The sequence below is a fragment of the Herpailurus yagouaroundi genome, unplaced genomic scaffold (genome assembly GCF_014898765.1).
Source record: "Herpailurus yagouaroundi ecotype Mexico unplaced genomic scaffold, PumYag 162, whole genome shotgun sequence".
NCBI lineage: Eukaryota > Metazoa > Chordata > Mammalia > Carnivora > Felidae > Herpailurus > Herpailurus yagouaroundi.
In genome coordinates, this window is record NW_024412403.1 from 6567566 (window position 1) to 6590367 (window position 22802).

The 22802-nt window shown below is 40.5% G+C and overlaps 1 protein-coding gene across 1 annotated transcript in view; it reads left to right on the forward strand.

Annotated features, from left to right (window-relative positions):
* Positions 1 to 21025, forward strand: part of BRWD1 (bromodomain and WD repeat domain containing 1) — a 127771-nt gene extending 106746 nt beyond the window's left edge. The window contains exons 35-41 of the mRNA XM_040483906.1: positions 569 to 715; positions 1341 to 1493; positions 4572 to 4738; positions 10318 to 10544; positions 12799 to 12963; positions 14806 to 15717; positions 16712 to 21025. Of these exons, the coding sequence (XP_040339840.1) occupies positions 569 to 715; positions 1341 to 1493; positions 4572 to 4738; positions 10318 to 10544; positions 12799 to 12963; positions 14806 to 15717; positions 16712 to 17844 (2904 nt within the window). The 3' untranslated portion in view covers positions 17845 to 21025. The remainder of the gene's footprint in view (positions 1 to 568; positions 716 to 1340; positions 1494 to 4571; positions 4739 to 10317; positions 10545 to 12798; positions 12964 to 14805; positions 15718 to 16711) is intronic.
* Positions 21026 to 22802: the final 1777 nt, after the last annotated feature.

The window sequence follows — 22802 nt, forward strand, 5'->3', positions numbered from 1 at the left end:
TGGGTTCGAGCCCCACATTGGGCTCTGTGCTGACAGTGCGGAGCCTGCTTGGGCTTCTCTCTCTCCCTCTCTCTCTGCCCCTTCCCTTCTTGTCCTGTCTCTGTCTCTCAAATAAACTTAAAAAAATTTTTTTTAAATCACCTTTGTGATCACATTGGGCCCATCTTGATAATCCAGGACAGTCTTCCCATCTCAGGATTCAAACCGGTGGTCAGATCTGCCATGGATAGTGACAGCCATAAGTTCTTAAATTAGGATGCAGGTATCTTTGGGGCCATTCTTTAGCCTACCACTTTGTCTAATGTGAGTCTTCACTTTCTGTGAAAACGTGTTCTAAACTTGGGAGATAAGTGGTAGAATGAAAAATGTTTTCAGAGTAATGGATGTGACGTTACTGACCTTTACAGAAAAGTGGATTTCTTCTAAGTAGATAGAAAATAAAAGTAGCCACATTGTTATAGTACACAAGGCCACAGCTCATGTGCATTTTTACCACCGCACAATACCAGACCGCAGTGTGACATTTCCAAGACTGAAAAAGCTTATAATATTGTGAATGTATTTTTAGGTCCGTGATTGGAAAAAAACGAGCATCAAAGCCACCAACTATGTTGAAAATAACTGGAAGAAACAGTGTAAGGAACTAGTGAACTTAATTTTTCAGTGTGAAGATTCTGAACCATTTAGACAACCTGTTGATTTGGTTGAATATCCAGTAAGTTTTGCCATTGTTTGAATGTTTGGGCCTTCTCGTTTTGTATAGAGATTGGGGTGGAGGTGTTTAAATTAAACTTTAACGAGTAAGATGTCTGAGCTTCATGTTAACTTTGTCTCTCACCACTAAGGCAGCTGTGGAAGAGTTGTATTACACAGTTTTTCTTGAATTTTCTAGACCCCTCGTAACTTTGGCTAAGACTTAATCACTGCTACATCTTAATGGGAGGATCCTACATGTTTATCTGTTTTCTTAGTTGGCTCAGCCCCAGGAAAACTATAAATTGGATAAAAGCTCTGTATTCATTCCCCAAATATGAGAATGGAAAATGACCTTTAAAAAAAAGATTACAAAGCACAGATTTACTGTAAAAGCTTAGAAATTACATTGAGAGTATAAAGAAGGAAATGAAAACCATTTAATATCCTACCAGATATATCATTTTGGTATATTTCTTATTTTTTCTGTATGTCTGAGCCTCTTTTTTAAAAATTATTGATGATTCTTAAGGTCCTTCTGACCTTTTTCTTTTCTCTCATTTTGAATGTTTTGGAGATCTGATGCTCGTAACATTTCTAAAAGTAGGAATCAAATCTTTGAACTAATTCTTGTTTTTAAAACCTAGGACTACCGAGATATTATAGATACTCCAATGGATTTTGGAACAGTAAGGGAAACTTTAGAAGCAGGAAATTATGACAGCCCTTTGGAATTTTGCAAAGACATCCGGTTGATATTTAGCAATGCAAAAGCATATACACCAAACAAAAGATCAAAGGTAATTTTAAAAGTGGTTCTCAATGAAAAGAGTGCGTGGTCTGTGTTGATGATCATTTTCCACTTGCTGGTACGTGTTGGAACATTAAGGATGAGTGAGGAGGGCGAGAACACTGGTAAGGCTAGAGCTCTGTCTCTCTCCCCTCACCACAGTTAATGCTTACCTTTCCTAATGTCGTGGAAACAAATGGGAATTGGAGGCAATGAGGCCACCAATGAGAAATGAACAAATTTGAACTTGATACATAGGATGGGAAAAATCTGTTTTTATACATGTAGGAATCTTGAAGAGTGGACTTGAAATTTAATGATAGATTCTGGAAGATAATTAAAAGTAAGAAAAGGAAAATCGGAAGTGGGGGTAAGACTCCTGAGAGCATAGTAATATTTCCAACCCAAAGAGGAGACACATGAGCCATATGATTATTGGAGAACACAGGTGGAGAGTACACCCCTAAAGTTGTGTTAAAATGTTACATGTTGGATAACTTCTCATAACTTGTTGAAGCACAGTGAACAGACAAAAGTGTACATAAGTCTCTCAGTGAATTCTCACGAATAATCACAAACCCTTGTAGCCAGTGTGCTGGTAGTTTAACAAAGAGGGATGATTTGAGAAGACTCTAAAGAAAGCACTTGCTTAATATTATAGCACTTTGTCTATGATCAGCAACTATCGCTGCTAAGTAACCATTTTGCCTTAATTTCACTTTCTCTTTATTATCCCCAGACTCTCCTGTGTTAATTATTTCTCAATCTGAGAACTGCTTCCTTGGATTCAATGTGCAGATTTCACATCACTTTAAATCAGTTTAGCATCCGGTCCAACATTTTTCCAAGTTGCTGCTATTGTCCGTATTCACTGTTATTGAGACTTTCTTCCCAGAGAGAAATTTCATTCATGCTTTCCCTCGCCTTTTATGTAAAATACTATTTGAGGATAGATATATCATCAACTGTACAACTTATTGGAATTTTATATATTATCAGAGTTTCAAAATTGCGGTTAAATATATGTAACATAAGCTTTATTATTTTAACCATTTTTAAGGGTATGATTCATTGACATTAATTATATTTACAATGTTCAACGATCACTGATTTTCCTAAAACTCTTTCATCACCCCAAACAGAAACTCTAACATGAAGGAGTAACTCTACATTCACTCCCCGCTTAGCCCTTGGTAAATGTCTCATCTACTTTGTCTGGATGCATTTGTCTGTTCTAGATACTTCATACATGGGATCATACAACATTCGCCCTTTTGTGTCTGGCTCCTTTCGTGTCTGGCTCCTTTCACTTAGCAGAATTTCTGAGAGGTGCATCCGTGTTATAACATGCATGAGAACTTTATTCCTTTTTATGCCTGAATGATATTGCATTGTATGGGTATATAATATTTTGTTTATCCATTCATGTCTTGATGGACAGTTGAATTGTTTTTTGGCTCTTATGAATAATGCTGCCATGAATATGGATCACGCCATCTGCTAATGGCGGTAGTTTCACTTCTAACTTCACAATCTGAATGATCTTTCTTGCTTTGTCTTTCTTCATGTTCTTTCTTTCTGTCTTTCTGTCTTTCTGTCTTTTGGTCTTTTTTTTTTTTTTTTTTTTTGTCTAATTGTTCTGGCTGGGATTTAAAGTACAGTATTGAATAGCAGTGGTGGAAGCAGGCAACCTTGTCTCTTTCCTGATTGCAGGGGGAAGATTTTCCATATTTCACCATTGTGTATGATGTTAACTGTGGGGTTTTTTCATACATGCCTTTTTTCATTTTGAATAGCTAATAATTTTAGCACCCATTTTTGTTCAATGTTTATGTTCAACTCAAGTGTATTAACTGAATTTTATATAAAACCCAATGAGAAGACATAAAATAATATGAAAGTGATTCTTAAGAGAATCAGATTTCAAACTTAATATGATTAAGGAAATAAAGCCACTTGTTAAAATTGGTGACTAATGTTAGAATTCACATTTGAAGGGAAAGAGTAAGGTATACACAAAATACTGGAAATGTCAGTGATCGTTTCAGATGAAGTGGCATTTTGAATTTCACATGTATTGTGTATATATATGTGTGTGTGCATACATATTTATAAAGCGTATAAGAAATTGCTATAGCTCACATACCTAAAAAAATACATTTTTTTAAATGTTTATTTATTTTGAGAGAGAGACTCCCAAGCAGGCCCTGCAGTGTCAGTGCAGAGCTGGATGCAGGGATCAAGTTCATGAATGGGGAGCTCATAAACTGAGCCAAAATCAAGTTGGATGCTTAACTGACTCAGCCACCCAGGGGCTCCTCACACACTTTTTTCTGAAGATTCTCTAATGTTAAAGTCTCTCCACCCCGCTGCCTGGTGCATCAGAGTGATCGAACGTTAGACTTTGATACTTCCTTTTCAGGAATGATTGTGAAGGAGTAAAGAGCACTTCCTGTAAATACATAGCTGTACCAAAGTTATTTATAGGAGCACTGAATATCATGTTGCGGTTCTTTGACAGATTTGGTATTATTTAATTATCAAAGCTGTTAAAACACCATCTTTCCTATCTGTTACAGTTCTGGGGCCTGTTTTCTTCTCCTGTGGCAAGATAGGCTTTGGTCTGGAATCCATGCTTAGATCTAAGTGGCCTTACAGGAGGTCAGATTGCAAGTTGGAGACTGGGGTGAAGTCTTTGTCTCCTTGTCCCGAGGACACACTGCTCTTGCTGCCTAGACAGCAATCCTAAAACTAGCCAGCTCCACATCTAACTAGGAGAAGGGGACATCTTTAGGATTTGTATATGCAAATGTGAAAATGAGAACAGCTGGTTGAGAACCATTGACCTATAGACTGTAGTAAGTCCTGGATTCTGGACAATTGCTTTAATACTTTCTTTTCATCTGAGAGTTAGATGTTTGGTACTGCGTGTTTCTGGCAGATGTCATTGAAGGAAGGGTGGGATGGATGAAATGAGTAACAGCTATTGTCTATAACAGTGATGTAATAGGTTGCAGTTCTACTCTTTTTTGTGAAAGTATTTTTCAAGATATTTTGTAGTTCTAGTTTTGCTTTCATATTCTTGCAGATTTACAGTATGACCTTGAGATTGTCTGCCTTATTTGAAGAAAAAATGAAGAAAATCTCCTCTGATTTTAAAATTGGTCAAAAATTCAATGAAAAACTTCGAAGAAGCCAGAGGTTCAAGAGACGGCAAAATTGTAACCGTGTCAGTCAGGCCAACAGAAGTATCAGGTGATTGCTTATTTCAGGCTTTGTATGCAATTTAAAAAGTTTCAGGTTGTGATACTTCTTTAATTTTATTATTCTACAATGATTAGGAGTATAGTATATTCCGAAAGTTGTTTTTTTTTAATGGCTTGAAAATACTGTGTGCATATAGAGCTATTGTGTAATTTGTAATTAGGTAAATTTTTAAGCATTTAAGGAAAATTACAGATTTTTAAAATTTTACTAAGGATTAAAGTATCATTTATGTATTTACATAAGAACTTTTTTTTTTTTTTTTATAATGCAGAGAGTAAAGTGATAACTTTGGGTGTCGAGCATTTGATTGTGTTAAGAGAAATAGCGATTAGGCACGATGTTCCCTATTGTTTCTGAGGATTAGTTATAAAGAAGACATAAAATGCAGGGCTTATTCTCTGTCAGGAATTTGATATTAATTTGTATTGTGTCATCTTTGTGTAGCCTCCGTTACTGTCAGGTTTCCAGGTATGTCACAGTGTTGCAGTGCAGTCCGTCCCGTGTCGTCTGTGTCCAGGCTTGTCTTGAACAAGCACCGTGTCCGCGATGGGCGTCTTCATGCATGTTTTGGGGACCGTGCTCTGCATCTCTGTTCAGAACCATCTCCTTCAGATCAATAGTATTTAAATCTCATAAGCTTGTTTTCGTTTAGCTCCCTCCCTTCCATTTTGTGCTCTTGTCGTCAGATTACATCTTCGTTTTATCTAGTTTTCTTTCAAATCGGTTAAGGAAAGAATAAAAACGTCACTGACACTGTTATTTATATTTACCTATGTAAATTACCTTTCCCAGTGGTTCTTATTTCTTTGTGTGGGTTTGAGTTACCCTCTGGTGTCCTTTCTTGTCAGCTTGAGATCCTTTTGTGTTTCTTGTAAGGCAGATGTGCTAGTAGTTAATTCTGACAGTTTTCCTTTTGGACTAACTAATTTTGCTGGACATAGAATTCTTGGTTGACCGTGTTTTGTTTTCCTCCCAGTATCTCTCCCACTGCCTGCCGAACTTTGTTGTTTCTGATAAGTCAGCTCTCAGTGCCGCTGAGGTTCCCTCCCTCGTCCATGTGGAATGGTTTTTCTCTTGCTGCTCTCACAGTTCTCTGTCTGCATTTTGCAGCTGACTTTGATGTGTGTAGGAATTTTTCCAGCTTTGTAGAAGACTGTTTTTCATAAAATCTGGGTGGTTTCCAGCCATTACTCAATTTTTTTCTGCCCCTTTCCTCTCGTTTGTGGGCTGCCATTATACATATGTTGATATGATGGATGGTCTCCCACAGGCCTCCGAGGCTCTCTTCATTTTTCCCCCTTCTCTTTCTGTTCTTCAGATGGGATAATAATTTATTGACCTACCAAGTTCACTAATTCTTACACCAGCTCATACCAGCTCACGTCTACTGTTGGGCCTATCTCGTGAATGTTTATGTCCGTTACTGTGCTTTCCAACTCCAGAATCTCTGGTTGGTTTTTTGTAATTTCTATGTCTCTACTGATATTTTCTGTCCTCGTGCTTTTCTTTAATTCTGTAAACATGATTTTATTTGGTTCTTCAAATGTGTTTATAATGGTGGATTTAGCTCAGCATCTGGGTCCTTTCAGAGACAGTTTCCATTGAGTGCATTTTTGCCTGTGTATGGGCAAACTTCCTTGATTCTTGGTATGTCTTGTACTGTTTTGTTGGATGTGGGACAAACTTAGTAATCTGGTTTTCTTGTCGCTGTTTGTTAACATATTGTAGAAACTCTAGACTCTGATTCTTGTCCCTCTGTGATGATACTTGTTGCTGGTTTTGTTTAGTGAGTTACCTTAGACCAGTTCTGTGGTTTGTCTTTCCTGCAGTGGTAAGCTGCTGAAATCTGCTTTTTAAAAATTTATTTTATTTTTTCTGAGAGAGAGAGACAAAGAATCTTAAGCAGGTTCCACACTCATTGTGGAGCCTGACACGGGGCTTGATCCCAAGACCCTGGGATCATGACCTGAACTGAAATCAAGAGTCGGATGCTCAACCAACTGAGCCACCCAGGTGCCCCTTAAAAATTAAAAAAAAAAAAATAAAAAAATTGGGGGTGGGGGCCTGTGTTCCTGGGTGTCTTCCCTGACTTGCCACAGCACAGTGGTCAGAATTTGTGCTTAAACCCATCAAGTAAGCCCTCCACCCTTTTCTGAAGGAGGCCTTTGTGTGAAGTGAGGCCAAGTTCACTTTCTGCCTATATTTTTCCAGGCGTGAGAGTCTCAAGGTAATCCAGGGACGACTGGATACCAGGGCTCTCCCCAGTCTTTCTTGAGTATTTGTGGAACCTTGCACATCCCCAGGACGATTTTGGAGCTTTTCAAAGACTCCTGTGACTGTCTCATTCTGTAGCTCTCCTTTAAATTTTGTGGCTGAACTCTGTTGCTCTGACCGGTTTCACAGGCTTGGGCTGCTACGTGGTCGGCCTGGCTGGATTTCCAGCAGTGAGTTTAGTGCTGTTTGGTGAAGCTCTCAAGTCAGGCCAGCTCCTTCCGCCTCCTCATCCTGGTCCTCAAGGCTGTGCCACAGAATTGGGGTGTGTGTGACTGGGAGGAGCCCCGAGTTAAAATACCAAAACTCCAGTAAAGTTTTTTCTTAGATTCAGAAGGTTTTCTAGAATAAAGGCTTTTTTAATAAAGGCCTTTTTTAATAAAGGCCTTTGATTACTTTCCAGAGTTGCGAAATGATTGTTTTGGATGATTTTGCCAGTTTTATCTTTGCGTTTTGGGTGAGAGGATTTGCCAAAGTCCTCCTCGCATCCCTGCCCCAGTGTTTAGGACAGCAGAACTGCACTGAACCGGGCAGACGTGCTCCTTAGCCTTAGGGAAGTGAGTTCGGCCCGTTCAGCTGCTTTACAGTCCGTGATTTGGGGGCATACGTTACGAGGTACTATGTGAGTCCTCCCTGCCTCTTTTTTTTTTTTTTTTTGAACTTTTAATTTTGAAATAATTTCAGAACTACAGAGAAGTTGAAGAATAATTCAAAGAACTCCTTTATACTTTACCTGGACTCACCAATTTTTCATAGTACGTCACATATGCTGTATTGTTGCTTTATCTTTTTGTTGTGTGTTTTTCTTCTCAGTCATTCAAAAGAATATATCTGACACCTTGCTCCTTTACCCCTAAATATTTGGTGTGGATTTGCTAAAAATAAGGTTCTAACCACATCTTATTGTATTTCTACAGTTGACCTAATAATGTCCTTAGGACAATTTTTTTTTCTAATCTACACCCAAGTGAGGATCTTGTGTTGCATATAGTTCATGGTCTCTTTAGTCTGTGTTTTTGGTGGTTTTTTTTTTTGGTTTTTTTTTTTTTAAACATTAGCTCATTTAATCATCAGCCAATCTTATTTTTTATTTTTATTTAGTTTTTAAGTAATCTCTGTGCCCGGCATAGGGCTCAAACTCATGACCCTGAGATCAAGTCACATGTTCTACTGACTGAGCCAGCCAGGCACTCCTTTTTAGTCTGTTTCATCATCATCATCATCATCATCATCATCATTATTACACTTTAAGTTTATTTTGAGAAGAGAGTGCTTGCATGTGCACAAGTGGGGGAGGGACAGAGAGAAAGGGGGAGAGAGAGAATCTCAAGCAGGCTCTGTGCTCAAACTCAAGAACTGTGAGATCATGACCTGAGCCTAAATCCAGAGCTAGGCACTTAACCAACTGAGCCACCCAGGTGTCTCTGTTTTTTTGTTTTGTTTTTTTTGAATATTGATTGATTGATTGACTGACAACATGAGTGGGGGAGGGGCAGAGAGAGAGAGGGAGGAAGAGAATCCCAAGCAGGCTCTGTGCTGTGAACCTAGAGCCTGACAGTGGGGCTTGAACTCACAAACTGTGGGATCATGACCTGAGCTGAAATTAAGAGTAGGTCGCTTAATTGATTGAGCTACCCAAGCACTCCTCTTTAGTCTGTTTTAATCAGGAATTTTATTTTCTACCTTTGTCTTCTTAATTGACATTTTTGGAGAGTATGGGTCATTTATTTTCTAAAATGTCCCCCAGTTTGGGTTTTTCTGTTATTTTAGGAGTTTTTAATTTTTTTGTTTAATTATTAAAAAAAAAAAAGCTCTTTCTCTTTGAACAATAAAGAGTTTAACAGTTAAGAAGGACATAGGATAAAAAAAAGGGAACAGTTTTACCCCTGAGATATTTATCATTTTGTCTTCTGTTTAAAAGGAAGTTTATGATGAGTATAAGCATGTAATTGTTTTCTTTTGTATTCATTGGTCTGCCTTCCAGTTGATATTAATAGAAATTAATATTTTGAGAGAGAGAGAGACAGAGCATGAGCGGGGGAGGGGCAGAGAGAGAGGGAGACACAGAATCCAAATCAGGCTCCCGGCTCTGAGCTGTCAGCACAGAGCCTGATGCGGGGCTCAAACTCAAAGACCCCGAGATCATGACCTGAGCCGAAGTCAGACGCTCGACTGACTGAGCCACCCAGGCGCCTCTTATTTTTGACGTTTTAATCTGTTGTCAAGTTAGCTAACTTACAGTGTATACAGCATGGTCTTAGCTTTGGGAGTAGGTTCCTGTGGTTCATCACTTACATACAACACCCAGTGCTCATCCCAACAAGTGCCCTCCTCAGTGCCATCTCCCGTTTTCCTGCTCTCCCTCCATCCCCCCACCTCAGCAACCCTCAGTTTGTTCTCTGTATTTAAGAGTCTCTTATGGTTTGCCTCCTCTCTGTTTGTAACTTATTTTTCCTTCCCTTCCCCTATAGTCTTCTGTTAAGTTTCTCAAATTCCACATATGAGTGAAAACATGACATCTGTCTTTTTCGGACTGACTTATTTCTAGAAGTTAACATTTTGCTGTAAAAAAGCTTGAAATTTCTTGATTATGATAAACAATTACTGCTTTAAAGAACGTTGTGGTTATCTTTAAGCTCAGGTGCCTTAAATACAAAGCTCTTTTATCTTTTTGTTTTAAAGGAAAATAGGATTACTCAACATGAATATTACCCAGATCTGTAATTTAAAACAAAAGGCTGTCTTGTCCTAAACTTCCACTCTTTTTCTTGATAATCCATGGCTCAGGGGTCAAACACAGTGAACTGGTACTTAGAATAAACAGATTGGTCTTAGAAAAAACTAGCTTGTTCTGATCTTTTTTTTGGCCTCTGTTCTTTCTGGTTAGATTTTGTTGATTTCTCCTCTTATATACTGTTACACGTATATGTCTATATATGTAAATAGACCAGAGAGAAAGTTGTTTCTTATTGAGACTCAGATTTGTAATATGAATGAATGTGTGTATTACATAAATGTTGGCTCCTCTTAGCATTTAATCCAAAGAATTTAAGGTATTCAGTATGATTTTCTACTCTGTAACTTGGGTCATTTGTTCGTTACTTCAGTTTGGAACAAAATGATGTCAAACTTAGAGTAAGGATATCCATAGTAATCCACGTCAGAATAAGATGTTAACAGTGAATATTTCAATGTTTGGATCATAAAATTTTTCTCAGGTTAAGTAGTAATACACTTTTATTCAGGCATTCCCTGTTTAATTAAATTTTGTTTCCTTTGTTCATATCTTTGACCAGAAATATCAAACAGAAGCGGTTAAAATCTCAGACAAAAGTAATTCCTGAATTGGTGGGTTCTCCTGCCCACTCTCCCTCCAGTAGGGGTGCCTATTCTGCAGGCCGTAAGACAGGTGCTAGTGTCTCTTCGGGCGTGACTTCTGGCGACTCCTCAGATTCGGCAGGATCGTCAGAAAGAATGAGAAGACTTAGGACTGTCACTCTGAAAAATGGCTCCACGTTATCTGGTAAGACGTGAACATCGTTCTTTAATTGTCTAGCACTCAAGTAGCACGGCAGCACGGCTAGTTACTCCAGGTTCAGAGGAGAGAATGAAGAAGACTGGCCTTGACATATAAGAAACCTACAATTCAGTGGAAGAGTCAAAAGTAACAAATGGGGAACGGTTAAAATATGTTTGATAAGTGCTGTTCTTTGCAAATGGTGCAGCCATATTCTGTGCAAATTTGAATCTTCTAAATCGTAAAAAATGGGATACAAATACCATACTTTGAATTTTTTTTTTTTTTTTTTTACATTTATTTATTGAGAGACATAGACAGAGCACAAGTTTGGGAGGGGCAGAGAGACAAGGAGACACAGAATCCGAAGCAGGCTCCAGGCTCCGAGCTGTTAGCGCAGAGCCCAATGCGGGGCTCGAACTCGCAAACCGTGAGATCGTGTCCTGAGCCGAAGTCGGACGCTCAACCGACTGAGCCACCCAGGCGCCCCAAATATCATACTTTGTGTGCCAAGTATACTTCCGGTGGTTTTTCTTTAAATTAAAAAAAAAAAAAAAAAAAAAGGCATGGTAATCATGTGTGTTTACATGGAAGGCCTAGTAAATTCTATACCGTTTATGTTCTTGTTCTTTGGTAATACAACTACTGCGGATCCTCACCCTTTGTTAGCATCGTGGGAGTGAGGCTGTGGTATGCGAATGCTTCCCGGTTGCCATGAGTGGTTTTGACAGCTTGCAATGGTAGTGTGGTAATTACTACTATAGTGTAAAATAATAGGATCAAAGGGGTAGAAAGCAGCCACATATTAGACAGACTGGCAAGTCTTGCAGAAGCATTTGGATTACCTAGTTTGGTCTGTTGATGAGTAAGGAAATCACATGATGAATTGTTTCAGGAACATTAGTCCATTTGGCAGTTGTACGCGGGGAAGAGGGAGAGTCTGGAAAGTGAGTCGGCGTGCTGGGGAGTGGAGTGGAATAGAACAGGAGTAGTCTGTAGCAAACCAGCAGAGCAGTTTCAGAGGAAGAGACACAGCCTGGGGACTGGCATCCTTCTATTGCAGCCACTGTCTTTAACGCGGAGTTGGGTCGTATTGTGGAGCAAAATTTTGACTTTTGGCAACCTGCTTCCACTCATTTCCATGAAGCTTTCATTCTGTGACATGTATGTAAGAACAGAGGGGACAAAGGAATGGGACACTTGGGTGTCCTGTGCAGTGCCTCACACTGGAGCATGCACTCATTCAGTGGAGTGGTAGGAAGGAATGACCTGTACTGTTTAAATTGTTTATCTTGTTTCGTCTACCTCCCTCCCCCCTTTATGGTGGCACATGTAAAAATGACCCTTCTTGAGCTGAAAGCATGTGGTATCGCTACGGGGTTATGGGGCTTACCTGCGAAAGGCTTGAAAGTCTGTCCCCTGACATGCGGGACTTAAAGTGGCCGTTCTTCCTACAGGACCTACAGGAAGTACATGTTTCATAGGACAGCAGGAAGTGGAGGGGGGCTGATTACATTCTTCGATGCAAATTTGTTTATCAAATATACAAACTGTATTTTCTGAATCCAACCCAGGATTAATATGTTACTTTCAGAAATAATAGGGGCACCTGGGTGGCTCAGTCAGTTGAGCGTCCGACTTCGGCTCAGGTCATGATCTCATGGTTCGTGAGTTCGAGCCCCGCATCGGGCTCTGTGCTGATAGCTCAGAGCCTGGAGCCTGCTTCTGCTTCTGTGTCTCCCTCTCTCTCTGCCCCTAACCCACTTGCATTCTGTCTCTGTCTCTCTCAAAAATATATAAACATTAAAAAAAACTAAAAACAAAAAAAAAGAAAAAAGAGATAATAGAACAAACTTGATTTGGAATGCTGTCTATGTACCTTTTAATACCAAACATTTATGGGCTTTTTTTTTTTTTTTAGTTTATTTACTTTTGAGAGAGGGGGAGAGACTGGGGAAGGGGCAGAGAGAGGGAGAGACAGAATCCCAAGCAGGATCTGTGATGTCAGCACCAAGCCTGATGTAGGGCTTGAACTCATGAACTGTGAGATCATGACCTGAGCCGAGATCAGGAGTTGGACCTTAACCAACTGAGCCACCTAGGCGTCCCTATGAGCTGTTCTTTGAAACAGTTTTTACAATTATAATCTCTCTTGAGTATCTTGAGAATCTGCTTTTAGCTTGTTGTTATGAAATAGGACTGTTTGTGTGTGCAAAGATAGAATGTATGTGATGAGCTGTTGATGCTTTATTTTTCTTAGAAAGTGAAATGGAAGATTCCTTAGGTACCTCTTCATCTTCAGCTTCAAATAGTTCAGAGGAAAGCAAAGAGAGTTCAAGACCTCGCGAATCTTCCTTACGTAGTGGGCTGGCCAGAAGCAGTAATCTCCGGGTGACCAGAACCAGAGCTGCTCAGAGAAAAACTGGTAAGAGACTCAGTGGTTGGTACTTTGGAGGAACGTTTATCAAGAGAATCCATAAGCTAAGCATGGAATGACTTATTGTTTTAAGGCATCTACATATGATTAAATGTCTTCTTTAGATTTTTTGAAAATTGGTATATAATTGACATAAAACATATTTTAGGTGTAGAACATAATTTTTGTATATACTACAAAATGATCACAATAAGTATAGTTACTGTCAGTCACTATACATAGTTATAAAAATTTTTATTTCTCGAAATGAGGACTTAAGATTTACTCTTAGCAACTTTCAAATATGCAACAGAATATTACTAACTACGGGCATCATGTTGTACATTACATCCCTATCACTTATAACTGGAAGTTTGTACCTTTTGACCTCCCTTCCCCCCACCAGTCTGTTCTCTGTATCAGTGAGCTTGGTTTTTTGGTTTGTAGATTCCACATAGAAGTAAAATCATACAGTATCCATCTTTCTCTGTTGACTTATTTTGCTGAGCGTTTACACCTTCAAGGTCCCTGTATGTTGTTACAGACGCCAGGATTCCACTCCTTTTTATGACTGAATAACGTTCCATTGTATAGATAAACCACATCTTCTTTTCTGTTCATCCATTAATGGGTGCTTAGGTCGTTTCCGTGTCTTGGCTTTTGTAGATACCACTGCAGTGAAATTGGGGTGCATATATCTTTTTAAATTAGTGCTTGAGTGGGACGCTTGGGTGGCTCAGTCTGTTAAGCATCCAACTCTTCAGCTCCGGTCATGATCTCACGGTCTGTAAGTTCAAGCCCTGCATCAGGTGCTGCATTGACAGTGCCTGAATGGTGATATTGAACATCTTTCCATGTTCCTGTTGACCATTTATATGCTGTATTTTAAAAAATGTCTACTCAGAGCCTCTGTCCACTTTTTAATCGATTGTTTTTTGCTATTGTATGAGTTCTTTAAATAGTTTGGATATTTTGAGGTACCTGGATGGCTCAGTTGGTCAGGCATTCGACTTTGGCTCCAGGTCATGATCTCACAGGTTCGTGGGTTTGGGTCCCTTGTTGGGCTCCACACTCAGAGCCTGGAGCCTGCTTCAGATTCTGTGTCTCCCTCTCTCTCTGCTCATGCTCTGTCTTTCTCTCTGTCTTTTCTCTCAAAAATGTGTGTGTGTGTGTGTGTGTGTGTGTGTGTGTGTGTGTGTGTGTGTATATATATACATACAGACACAGACACGCACACATATATATGAACATCTAAAAAATAAGTATTTTGGATAATTAACCCCTAATCACATGATTTGCACATCAGTAAGTTGCCTTTTTATCTTATTGATGATTTCTTTTGCCTTGCAGAAGCTTTTAGTTTGATGTAGTCCCACTTGTTTATTTTTGGTTTTTGTTGCCTCTAATTTTTGTGTCTGATCCAAAAAAACCATCGGCAAGATCAACGTCAAGGAGCTTATTTACCAGGCCTGTGTTTTCTTCTAGGAGGTTTATGTTTCAGGTCTTACGTTGAAGTCTTTGATCCATTTTGTGTTAATTTTTGTGTATGGTGTAACATAGTAATGTCGCTTTATTCTTTTGCATGTGGCTGTCCAGTTTTCCCAACACTGTTGAAGAGACTGTCCTTTCCCCCACTGTATATTCTTACCTCTTTTGTTGTAAATTGGCCATATATGCATGGGTTTATTTCTGGGCTCTCTGTTCTGTTCCAGATTTAGGACTTTTTAGGTTTAGAAAGGAAACCTGTTTTGGCATTAAAAAATAGGGAACACCAGTTCTAAAATAATAAATTCATTGCAAAATGTTGAAATAAGGAAGACCTTTCTAATCTTATTGCTACTTTATTTCTAGGTCCAGTTTCTTTAGAAAATGGATGTGGCAGAAAAGCCACTCGAAAGAGAGTCTATTTAAGTGACTCTGATAATAATTCAGTGGAGGCTGGTGAGAGCCTAAAAGCCAGGGCTGGAAATAACCGGAAAGTGCTACGAAAGTGTGCTGCTGTGGCTGCCAATAAGATCAAGCTGATGAGCGACGTCGAGGAGAACTCTAGCTCTGAAAGTGTCTGTTCTGGCCGGAAGCTGCCTCACCGTAATGCTTCTGCTGTGGCTAGAAAAAAGTTATTACACAATTCTGAAGATGATCAGAGCTTAAAGTCAGAAATTGAAGAAGAGGAGCTAAAAGATCACAATCGACCATCACCACTGTCCAATTCTCATGCTGCCCAGAATACTGTGAATGAATCTGAAAATGGGGATTCAGAGTCAGAAAGTGACTTACGAGTAGCCCGAAAAAATTGGCAGGCCAATGGTTACAAGTCTCATACTCTGGCAACTTCTAAAACAAAATTTCTTAAGATAGAGTCTTCTGAGGAAGACTCTCAAAGTCACGATTCAGATAATGTACAGAACAGAACTGCTGGTCCGTCAACCTCTGGGCAGAAACTTAGGGCAAAAAGCATCTCCGAGGAAGAGGAAGAAGCAGATTCCGAACCGGGAAAGTATGCTGGTAGAAAGTACAACACAGGTCGCAAGAATCTTACTTTCCTTAAAAAAGCAAAGATCTTCAGTGATTCTGAGGACTCCGAATCCGAACAGCGAGATCGAGAAGATGGCCGATGTCATGAAATGGACACCAACCCGATCAGAGGGGGTTTGAAGCGTGAACCAATTGCCGGGTCCCAGTGTTTCTCAGATCATGTATCTGAGACCGATTTGGATTCAGATGATGACAAAACAAAAGAAAAACCCAACAGTTTTGTGAGAGGTAATTCAAAACATGGAGCCTTGGCTCCTTGGTGTGTGCCCTCACTGCCCTTCTCTCCTATAGCACACGTTGTGTCTGTTTCCCATGAAACTTCCCTTTGCCAGTTGTTTTGTGTCTGCCCCAGGCATTCTCCAGCAGCCTTTTCCCTGCACCCCTATGTCCCGTGTGCATGCACAACTGGTTGTCCAGCACGTTTAGTTCATGTAGCAGGTGGCCTTGGCCTTCACAGCTCTTTCAGAGTAAAGATTTCACTGCTTGTGTTGGCCATGGGTATTGGAAAAGCAGAGGCAGCACATTTACAAGCTGTGGCGTTGCCCGTTTCAGAAGGTGAGAAGAGAGGGCTGGACTGTTTGTTTGGAAGCGATGTGGAAGTAAGAACAGCTGCAGCAGCCCTGCCTTTCTTCGGATCAGGAGATTGGTCTCTCTGCTGGACGTTTGTTAACTAGTTCAATCCCTGTGTCTTTTATGAGCTATGTAGTGCTGTTGCCCATTTTACTCAGGGCAACTCTGCAGCCGGGAGAGGTGAAAACCACTCGCTGATGTAAAATTGTGCTCTTGGTAAGTGGGGATTGATGAAACATTGAACGGGAGGCAGCCAAAGCTAAGATGAAAGGTATTTGGTGTGATTGGAACTTGTGAAGTGGAAAAAGTTTCAGAGGCTGAGAGTCGGTGATGGGTTTGCATACCTTAGGGCGCTGGTAGAGTTTAGTCTGAGCTCATGTAAAGAAAGTATTTTAGTGTCCGCTGTTGGTGTATGTCGATTGCGGGGGGGGGGAGGGGGCTGGGGGTCACTGATGGGAATGTGTTCTGCTCGTGCCGGTGCTGAGACTGGACCCAGGTCCCTGCTCTAACGCGAGAGCCCCGCGCATTCACTGCCGTCCTCCTTCCGAGTTAGTAGGAATTCTGGACTTCAGTTGTTTAAAATGTTGAGCATTTCGTGCCTTTACACATACTTGTAGAGATTAAAGGAGTACTTCTCATTTTTAATTTTTAGATTCTCCGTCACAAGACCATGGACAAAGCAGAAAGGTTTCCAGGAAAAGGGTCTGCTCCAGTGACTCAGACAGCAATTCCAAGGTGAAGAAGAAGTCCTCAAAAGCCAAAACGCGACCCCTCAGGACTCCTCGAAGAAGTGCCAGCACCGCCGCCGGTAAGATCAAGCTCATGAGCGACGCGGAAGACGGCAGTTCGGGCAGCGTGTGCACTAGAAGCCGACACGGGAGGAAGAAGCCCGTCCCTGCCGCCTGTGCCTCTTCGGCCCCGAAGATGGGGAGCGATTCGGAGGGAGCCGCAAGCTGTGAAGTGCCGGACGAGCCGTGTGCTTGCGGAGGGGGCCCGGGAGGCGGCCCTGCGGGCCCGGAGGGCCACTCCGACTCGGAAGGTGCGCGCAGTTCCGAGCGCGGGGGCAGGCGCGCCCGGGGCCCCAGGGCGGACGGGGCGCCTCCCCAAACCAGGCATTCCTCCGCCGGGTCTTCAGGGGAAGAGTCGAAAAGCCATATTCCAGGGGGCGAGATGGGCAGGAAGAAGGTTTCCGCGGAGGCCGCTTCGGAGCAGAAAGCGGCTGCGGAGCCCAGCTTCGAGGAGGAGCTGAGTTACGGGCTGCGCAGGTGGAACGGCCGGCGGCTCCGGACCTACGGGAAGGCGCCGCTGCGGGGGGCGGCGGCGGCGGGGGCGGGGGCGGAAGCTGAGGCCGGGCGCAAGAGGCTGCGCCCGGATCCGGGGGAGGCGCCGGGAACCGCGGCGCGGGGGGCGGCCCGGGGCGCGCGCGCCCCCAGCCCCAGGTCCGCGTCCGAGCCGGCCTCCGCCACCGAGTCCGACGGAGACTGTGCCGACGACGCGAACACCAAAAAGAGGAAAACGAAGGGAAAAGCAAAGGCCGCCGGAAAAGGTAAAGCCTGTGCGGCCGCCGCGTCCCGAAACGCGCGGCGGCAGAGACAGAGCAAACGGCCCAGGTTGAGTGTGGACGATAACGACTGGGAAGATCTGGACTATGCAAAGTCGAAAAGAGGGCTTCGGCGCTCGAAAATAAAAACGAGGAATCAGGGCAGAAGGACCGTGAGATACCACGACGGGGATGATGACAGAAGCTTAGAGAACGGGATAGATTTTGATGATTGCACCTTATGACCTTGAGAGAAAACCAGTTCATTCGAAGAGGAAATGGACTGGAATTTATGGTGAAAGCTGGCTGTTGAAATTATTTTTTGTCCTACAATTCAGGGAATATATTTATATTTTTCTATGAAAAGTTATGAATGTGACTAAATCATGACTGTTATTTTTATTTGCACTTGCTTGCCTTTGTAGCAGCGTTCAGCACAGGTGCCAAAATATGCTTCATTTTGGGGGCAGATCTACTTTGACAGTATTGAACTACAGAGAGCAAGGATTTGAAGTATGTTCAACACTAGACATCCTGGTTGTCAAAACAAATAAGCATTACTTTCACGGTAGCAAGTGTCATGCAGTCATTTGCTGAGTGCGTCCAGAGGTGGTAGTTTCTAACCCCTGTTCTGTTGTCGTAGAACAATTTCACCCGTGGCCTATGTTTACAGATTCTTCATAAATATTATGTGCATACTGACGGATCGATCATGGGAGGTGTAACCATGATTAGTAGGCGAGGTACCTACCATTTTTTTTTTTTTTTCCCTTTTCTTTTATTTCCCTGGCTACTTGAGCAGAATACATTATACCAGATTTGGTCATTTTCATTCAAATGGTTTCTCTCCAAATGCTGTTGGGTCTTTTCTCTCTTTTTCTTTATTTTTAAGGAAAATGTCATCACTTTTATTTTATAAACTTGAATTTATAAAGTGCTGGTAAATTATTTTTTAAAATGTTTGGATTGTATATTTTAAACCTCGAAGGCCCCAAGCATAGCCCTGGCATTTTCTTTTAAATTGTGCACTAACAGAATGCTATATAATTTGTCTTTCCGAGATCTCCTGATTTCTATGTAAGGGATTTAACCAAAATCTTGGTCTTCCATAGTCTTACTCTGTGAAATAGAGGAGTTTGTGTGCCTTAGATTTAGGAAAAGTGTGTTCTTTAATAGAGTGTACAGGGCCAAGAGAGTATTTAAATTATACGTAGATTCTCCCCCCCCCCCCCCCCATTTCCATTGAGATTGTAGAGTTCAGTTTTGTTAAGAGTGCAATCGCAAATCTCATCTATATAGGGAAATAGTTCAATGTCATTCTCCACCTCTCTGTTTTAGCTTACTGCTGCCATGTGCAATCCCGAGCATTCTTTGCGGGGGCAACTCAGTGCATCTTTTGTTAGTGACCCCTAGTTTAAGAAACTGTCTTGTGTTGTGGGAGAAGACTTTTGGAATCCATTCAAAGTGAAACTTCTATCACATCATCAGATACCATAGTACACTTATTTTTGAGCCAAATATTTTTGCTTGATAGGTTGTGCTACTCCGTAGAGTGTAGGTGGCCATTCCTAGCTTGTTTGTGCCTGAAGATGGACTTGATTCCAATGGTTTACATATTTCGTAGCTGAGGAGTATGTTGCAGTACTCCTACCTCTGTTATTTATTGGCCCTGTGTTTGGTGTCAGACAAAATTAATCCTCTTCTCTTGTGTATGCTTAAGGTGGCAGATACGGAAAAGCATCAGACTCTGGTATCAATGTTAGAGAATGTTCTTAAGTTTGTTACTTTTTAGTCATCTATTCTATTTGACATGGTAGAAGGTACTTTCTATTCTGATGTAAGGGGAAGGATGTTTTTGGACATTACCAACTGAGACAGGTGGGATACCTGTCTCTCCTTTGGTTGTTTGGAGAGCTGTCGCCGCTTCAAAACTATGATGCTCTTCTTCTCAAAGCTTGTGTTGAGGGTATAGTACAGAGAGTGATTCAGGAGAATTGTCCTGACTATTGACCTGAAGAAATTAATGGAATGTTCTTTACTTCCCTAGTTTTAAGAAATGGTGATAGATGTCATTTCCATTAATTTATTTAAACTTTTCTTAAGCTTCTCTGTTTTATATCTATTCTCAGGGTTATAACTCCATGTTTACCATCATCTGCAAAAAGGTACCAAAAAAATCCATAAATAAAAATATAGAATACATTCTAAATCTATAAATTATTTTGTAAGGTGATACTTTGATCATTGAGGCTTCATCGGTAGAACTATTCTTAATCTTTTGGCCTGAGCTAACTGGTCATAGATTGGCTGGTCAACCAATTACTGATTTTTCTTTCTGTCCAAAATGGTTAGACCTTTGTATATAGAAAGCAGTGTTTTGGTTTCATCTGGGGAAAAAAAAAAAAAACCAAGAATTTGTCCTGGTGACTTTGAAGGCATGGTTGACAGTGGTAGCTTCTCCAGTTCTGAAGTAAAACTAAGGGATTATAGTGAGAATCATTTTTATGGGTTTTTTTGGTCATGGTGCTATTCCTAAGGTTAACTTTGAATATGTGACACACACTCCTAAGTACTTTAAGGAAAATTAATAAATAATTAATAGTTCAAAATGTTTACATTGAGCACTAGAACATGTTTGACTTTTTTTCTACTTTATGCGAATTGCGCAGGGATTTAATGCACGGATGTACTTTAATGTGTTTGGGATCAGTTTGTATTTTCTTGTGAAAAAGACAAAAGGTTGCAAATTGAATGTGAACTGATCCAGAAGTAAGTGCTATCTGGCTTTCCATTGCACTTGAAGTAACTTGATGGTGTACATGAAAACAAACCAGAACGAAACTACTGTGGTCGTGTATGTCCAAAGCCCTATGATTTTATTCCTTTATGGTTGGAAAAAGGTCTGTGGTTATCAGACTTGATTTTTGATTCCTTCTAAAGTATTAAGGAAAAAAGATGTCAAACATTTAAAAAATAGCTGAGGTTTAAAAAGCATTTTTTTCGTATCATACTTATTTTAAAAGGGTATACTGACAATGTGTAGTAACTTCTGAATAAAAGGGAAAGTGTATCCCATTTTCAGATACTTCTTAGGGTGGTCGTTCTCCCTTTTTTATTTTTAGGGGAAAAATCTCTGATTAAATCCTTTCTCAATTTAGAAATGCTTGGAAAGAATGATAAAGCATTTATTCACAGCTTCTCAGTTACAACATAAGAGTTTCTTCTAAATAGTAGAGAGTCGTACCTAAAAAAGCAAATTAATTTTATAATATGAAAATGGCGAGAAGAATTTCTGTTCAGGGAAAAGGCACTCCAGAACCTGGAATTGCAAATGGAAAAGGAGATCTGAAGCCAAAAGAAATGCCATCTTGAAAGTATTACTGTCCCTAAATAATAAGACCTGTCACTGAATCTTCACGCTCCATTGGTTAATGACATCTTAGGTAAAACATTCTTAGAAGCCTCCCTACTTAGAAGGGTTCCTACTACATCCCCTGTCCCTCTCCTAGCCTTTTAAAATAACCAGAACACAGAATGTATTAACTAAAGTGTAGTGCTTTAAAAAACCAAATTGAAAGGATTTTAATCTCTTTTGTCAGTGCACATTGAACTTGATCGTGCCGCTTGAAAACAATGAGGTTTGTGTGTCAGTAGAATGCAAGAGTGTTGTTCAAGGCGCTCACGATATTTTTAGTTTTCCTTCCTACTCTACTGTATTGTTTTTTTTTTTAGTAACTTTTAAATGGCTAGAACAGGTCGGGTGTGCCTTGCCCTTTATAGCTGAACTATCAGCTCCACCCTTTTTGTCTGTATTAAGTCAGCGTATTTACTTTCTCACGCACCTTGTAGTTGTCCACAAACACTTCAGCACCTTACACTGTATGGAACTTGTAGTTCAGTTATCTTGTGGTATGATGGAATGCACCAGAGCGCCTTCACTGCGGAAGAACTTTCCATTATTACCTAAGTCGATCTCTCAACTCCCGCTGTGGATAACAGCAAATAATAAAGCAGAAACCGTAAGAAATTTGCAGCTTCACTGTTTAAGACTGTCTTGATTCCAGTATTTGGGAACAAAGACCAAACCCAAGTATAATTTATCAAAGCCAGGGAGAAAATGGAACATTGTGGAAAAATCTAGTCCAACCAGATTAGCACATGCTAATACCACTTTGGTAGCTCAAAATTGTGAATTAATGGAGAGGATTAAAGTGTAAAGACTATAATGGCAAGGGCTGTGTTGTCTTTTCTCACGTTTTGAGTTTTTCATAGCTATTTTCTTAAACTGTAGATGTTGCCTTAAGGGTATGTGGGAATTCTCAAAGTTGAGAGATTTTTTACCAGTTCCTGATAATCTGCCACGCTGGTTCCTAATACATTGTTAATTTGGTAGAAAAATATGAAGACCTTTTCTTGGTGTCTCCTCAAGGATTGCTTGTGTGGATCTGATATAGGGACGTTGGCTGGGGCCACTTATAACATCGGGGTCTTACAGATCTGCAGGCTCTCTGTCTTTGGCAGCCTGTAAGTAACTGTAGACTGTTTGTCAGGACTGATAGCTTCACTGAATTTAATTGTCAGTATTTCCATATACTTTCTGGTCATACTTTAGTTTTTAAGGTAATTTGAAGGTAAGTTTTATCATTTATTAAAACCTCTGTTGGGAATTTGGGCTCCTACAGAGGCTTCTGACTGACCCAGCTGGAACGAGACGGCCAGCTAGAGTTTGCCTGGACCACAAGCGGCCAGCCTGGCCTACGGGGATGTTGTTTAGAAGTTATTACCCTTTTTGATCAGTGGCTAAATGTCGAAAGTGATCTTTCATTTTTAATATATTGAAGGTAATTTTCTAGGTGCTGATCCTCGCTTAGTCCTTGGACCATACGCACACATTCAGCTCACCTATGAAACTCTAACCGTTTCACTGGAGCCAGACAAAAAGGCAGATCTTTAGAAGATTTTCCACTCGCACACAAGATCTTTCAAAACTTTAACTTTCTAAATAAACTCATTACCGTGCCTGACTCTCGGTTGGTATCTAGGAACCAGTTTAATTTTTTTTAGTTACTAAAAGAGTATAATAAACTTAATGTTATCCTACTGACAAGTAAAAGGTTTTCCTTTTTTTCTTTTTTTTTTTTAATTTTTTTTTTTAACATTTATTTATTTTTGAGACAGAGAGAGACAGAGCATGAACGGGGGA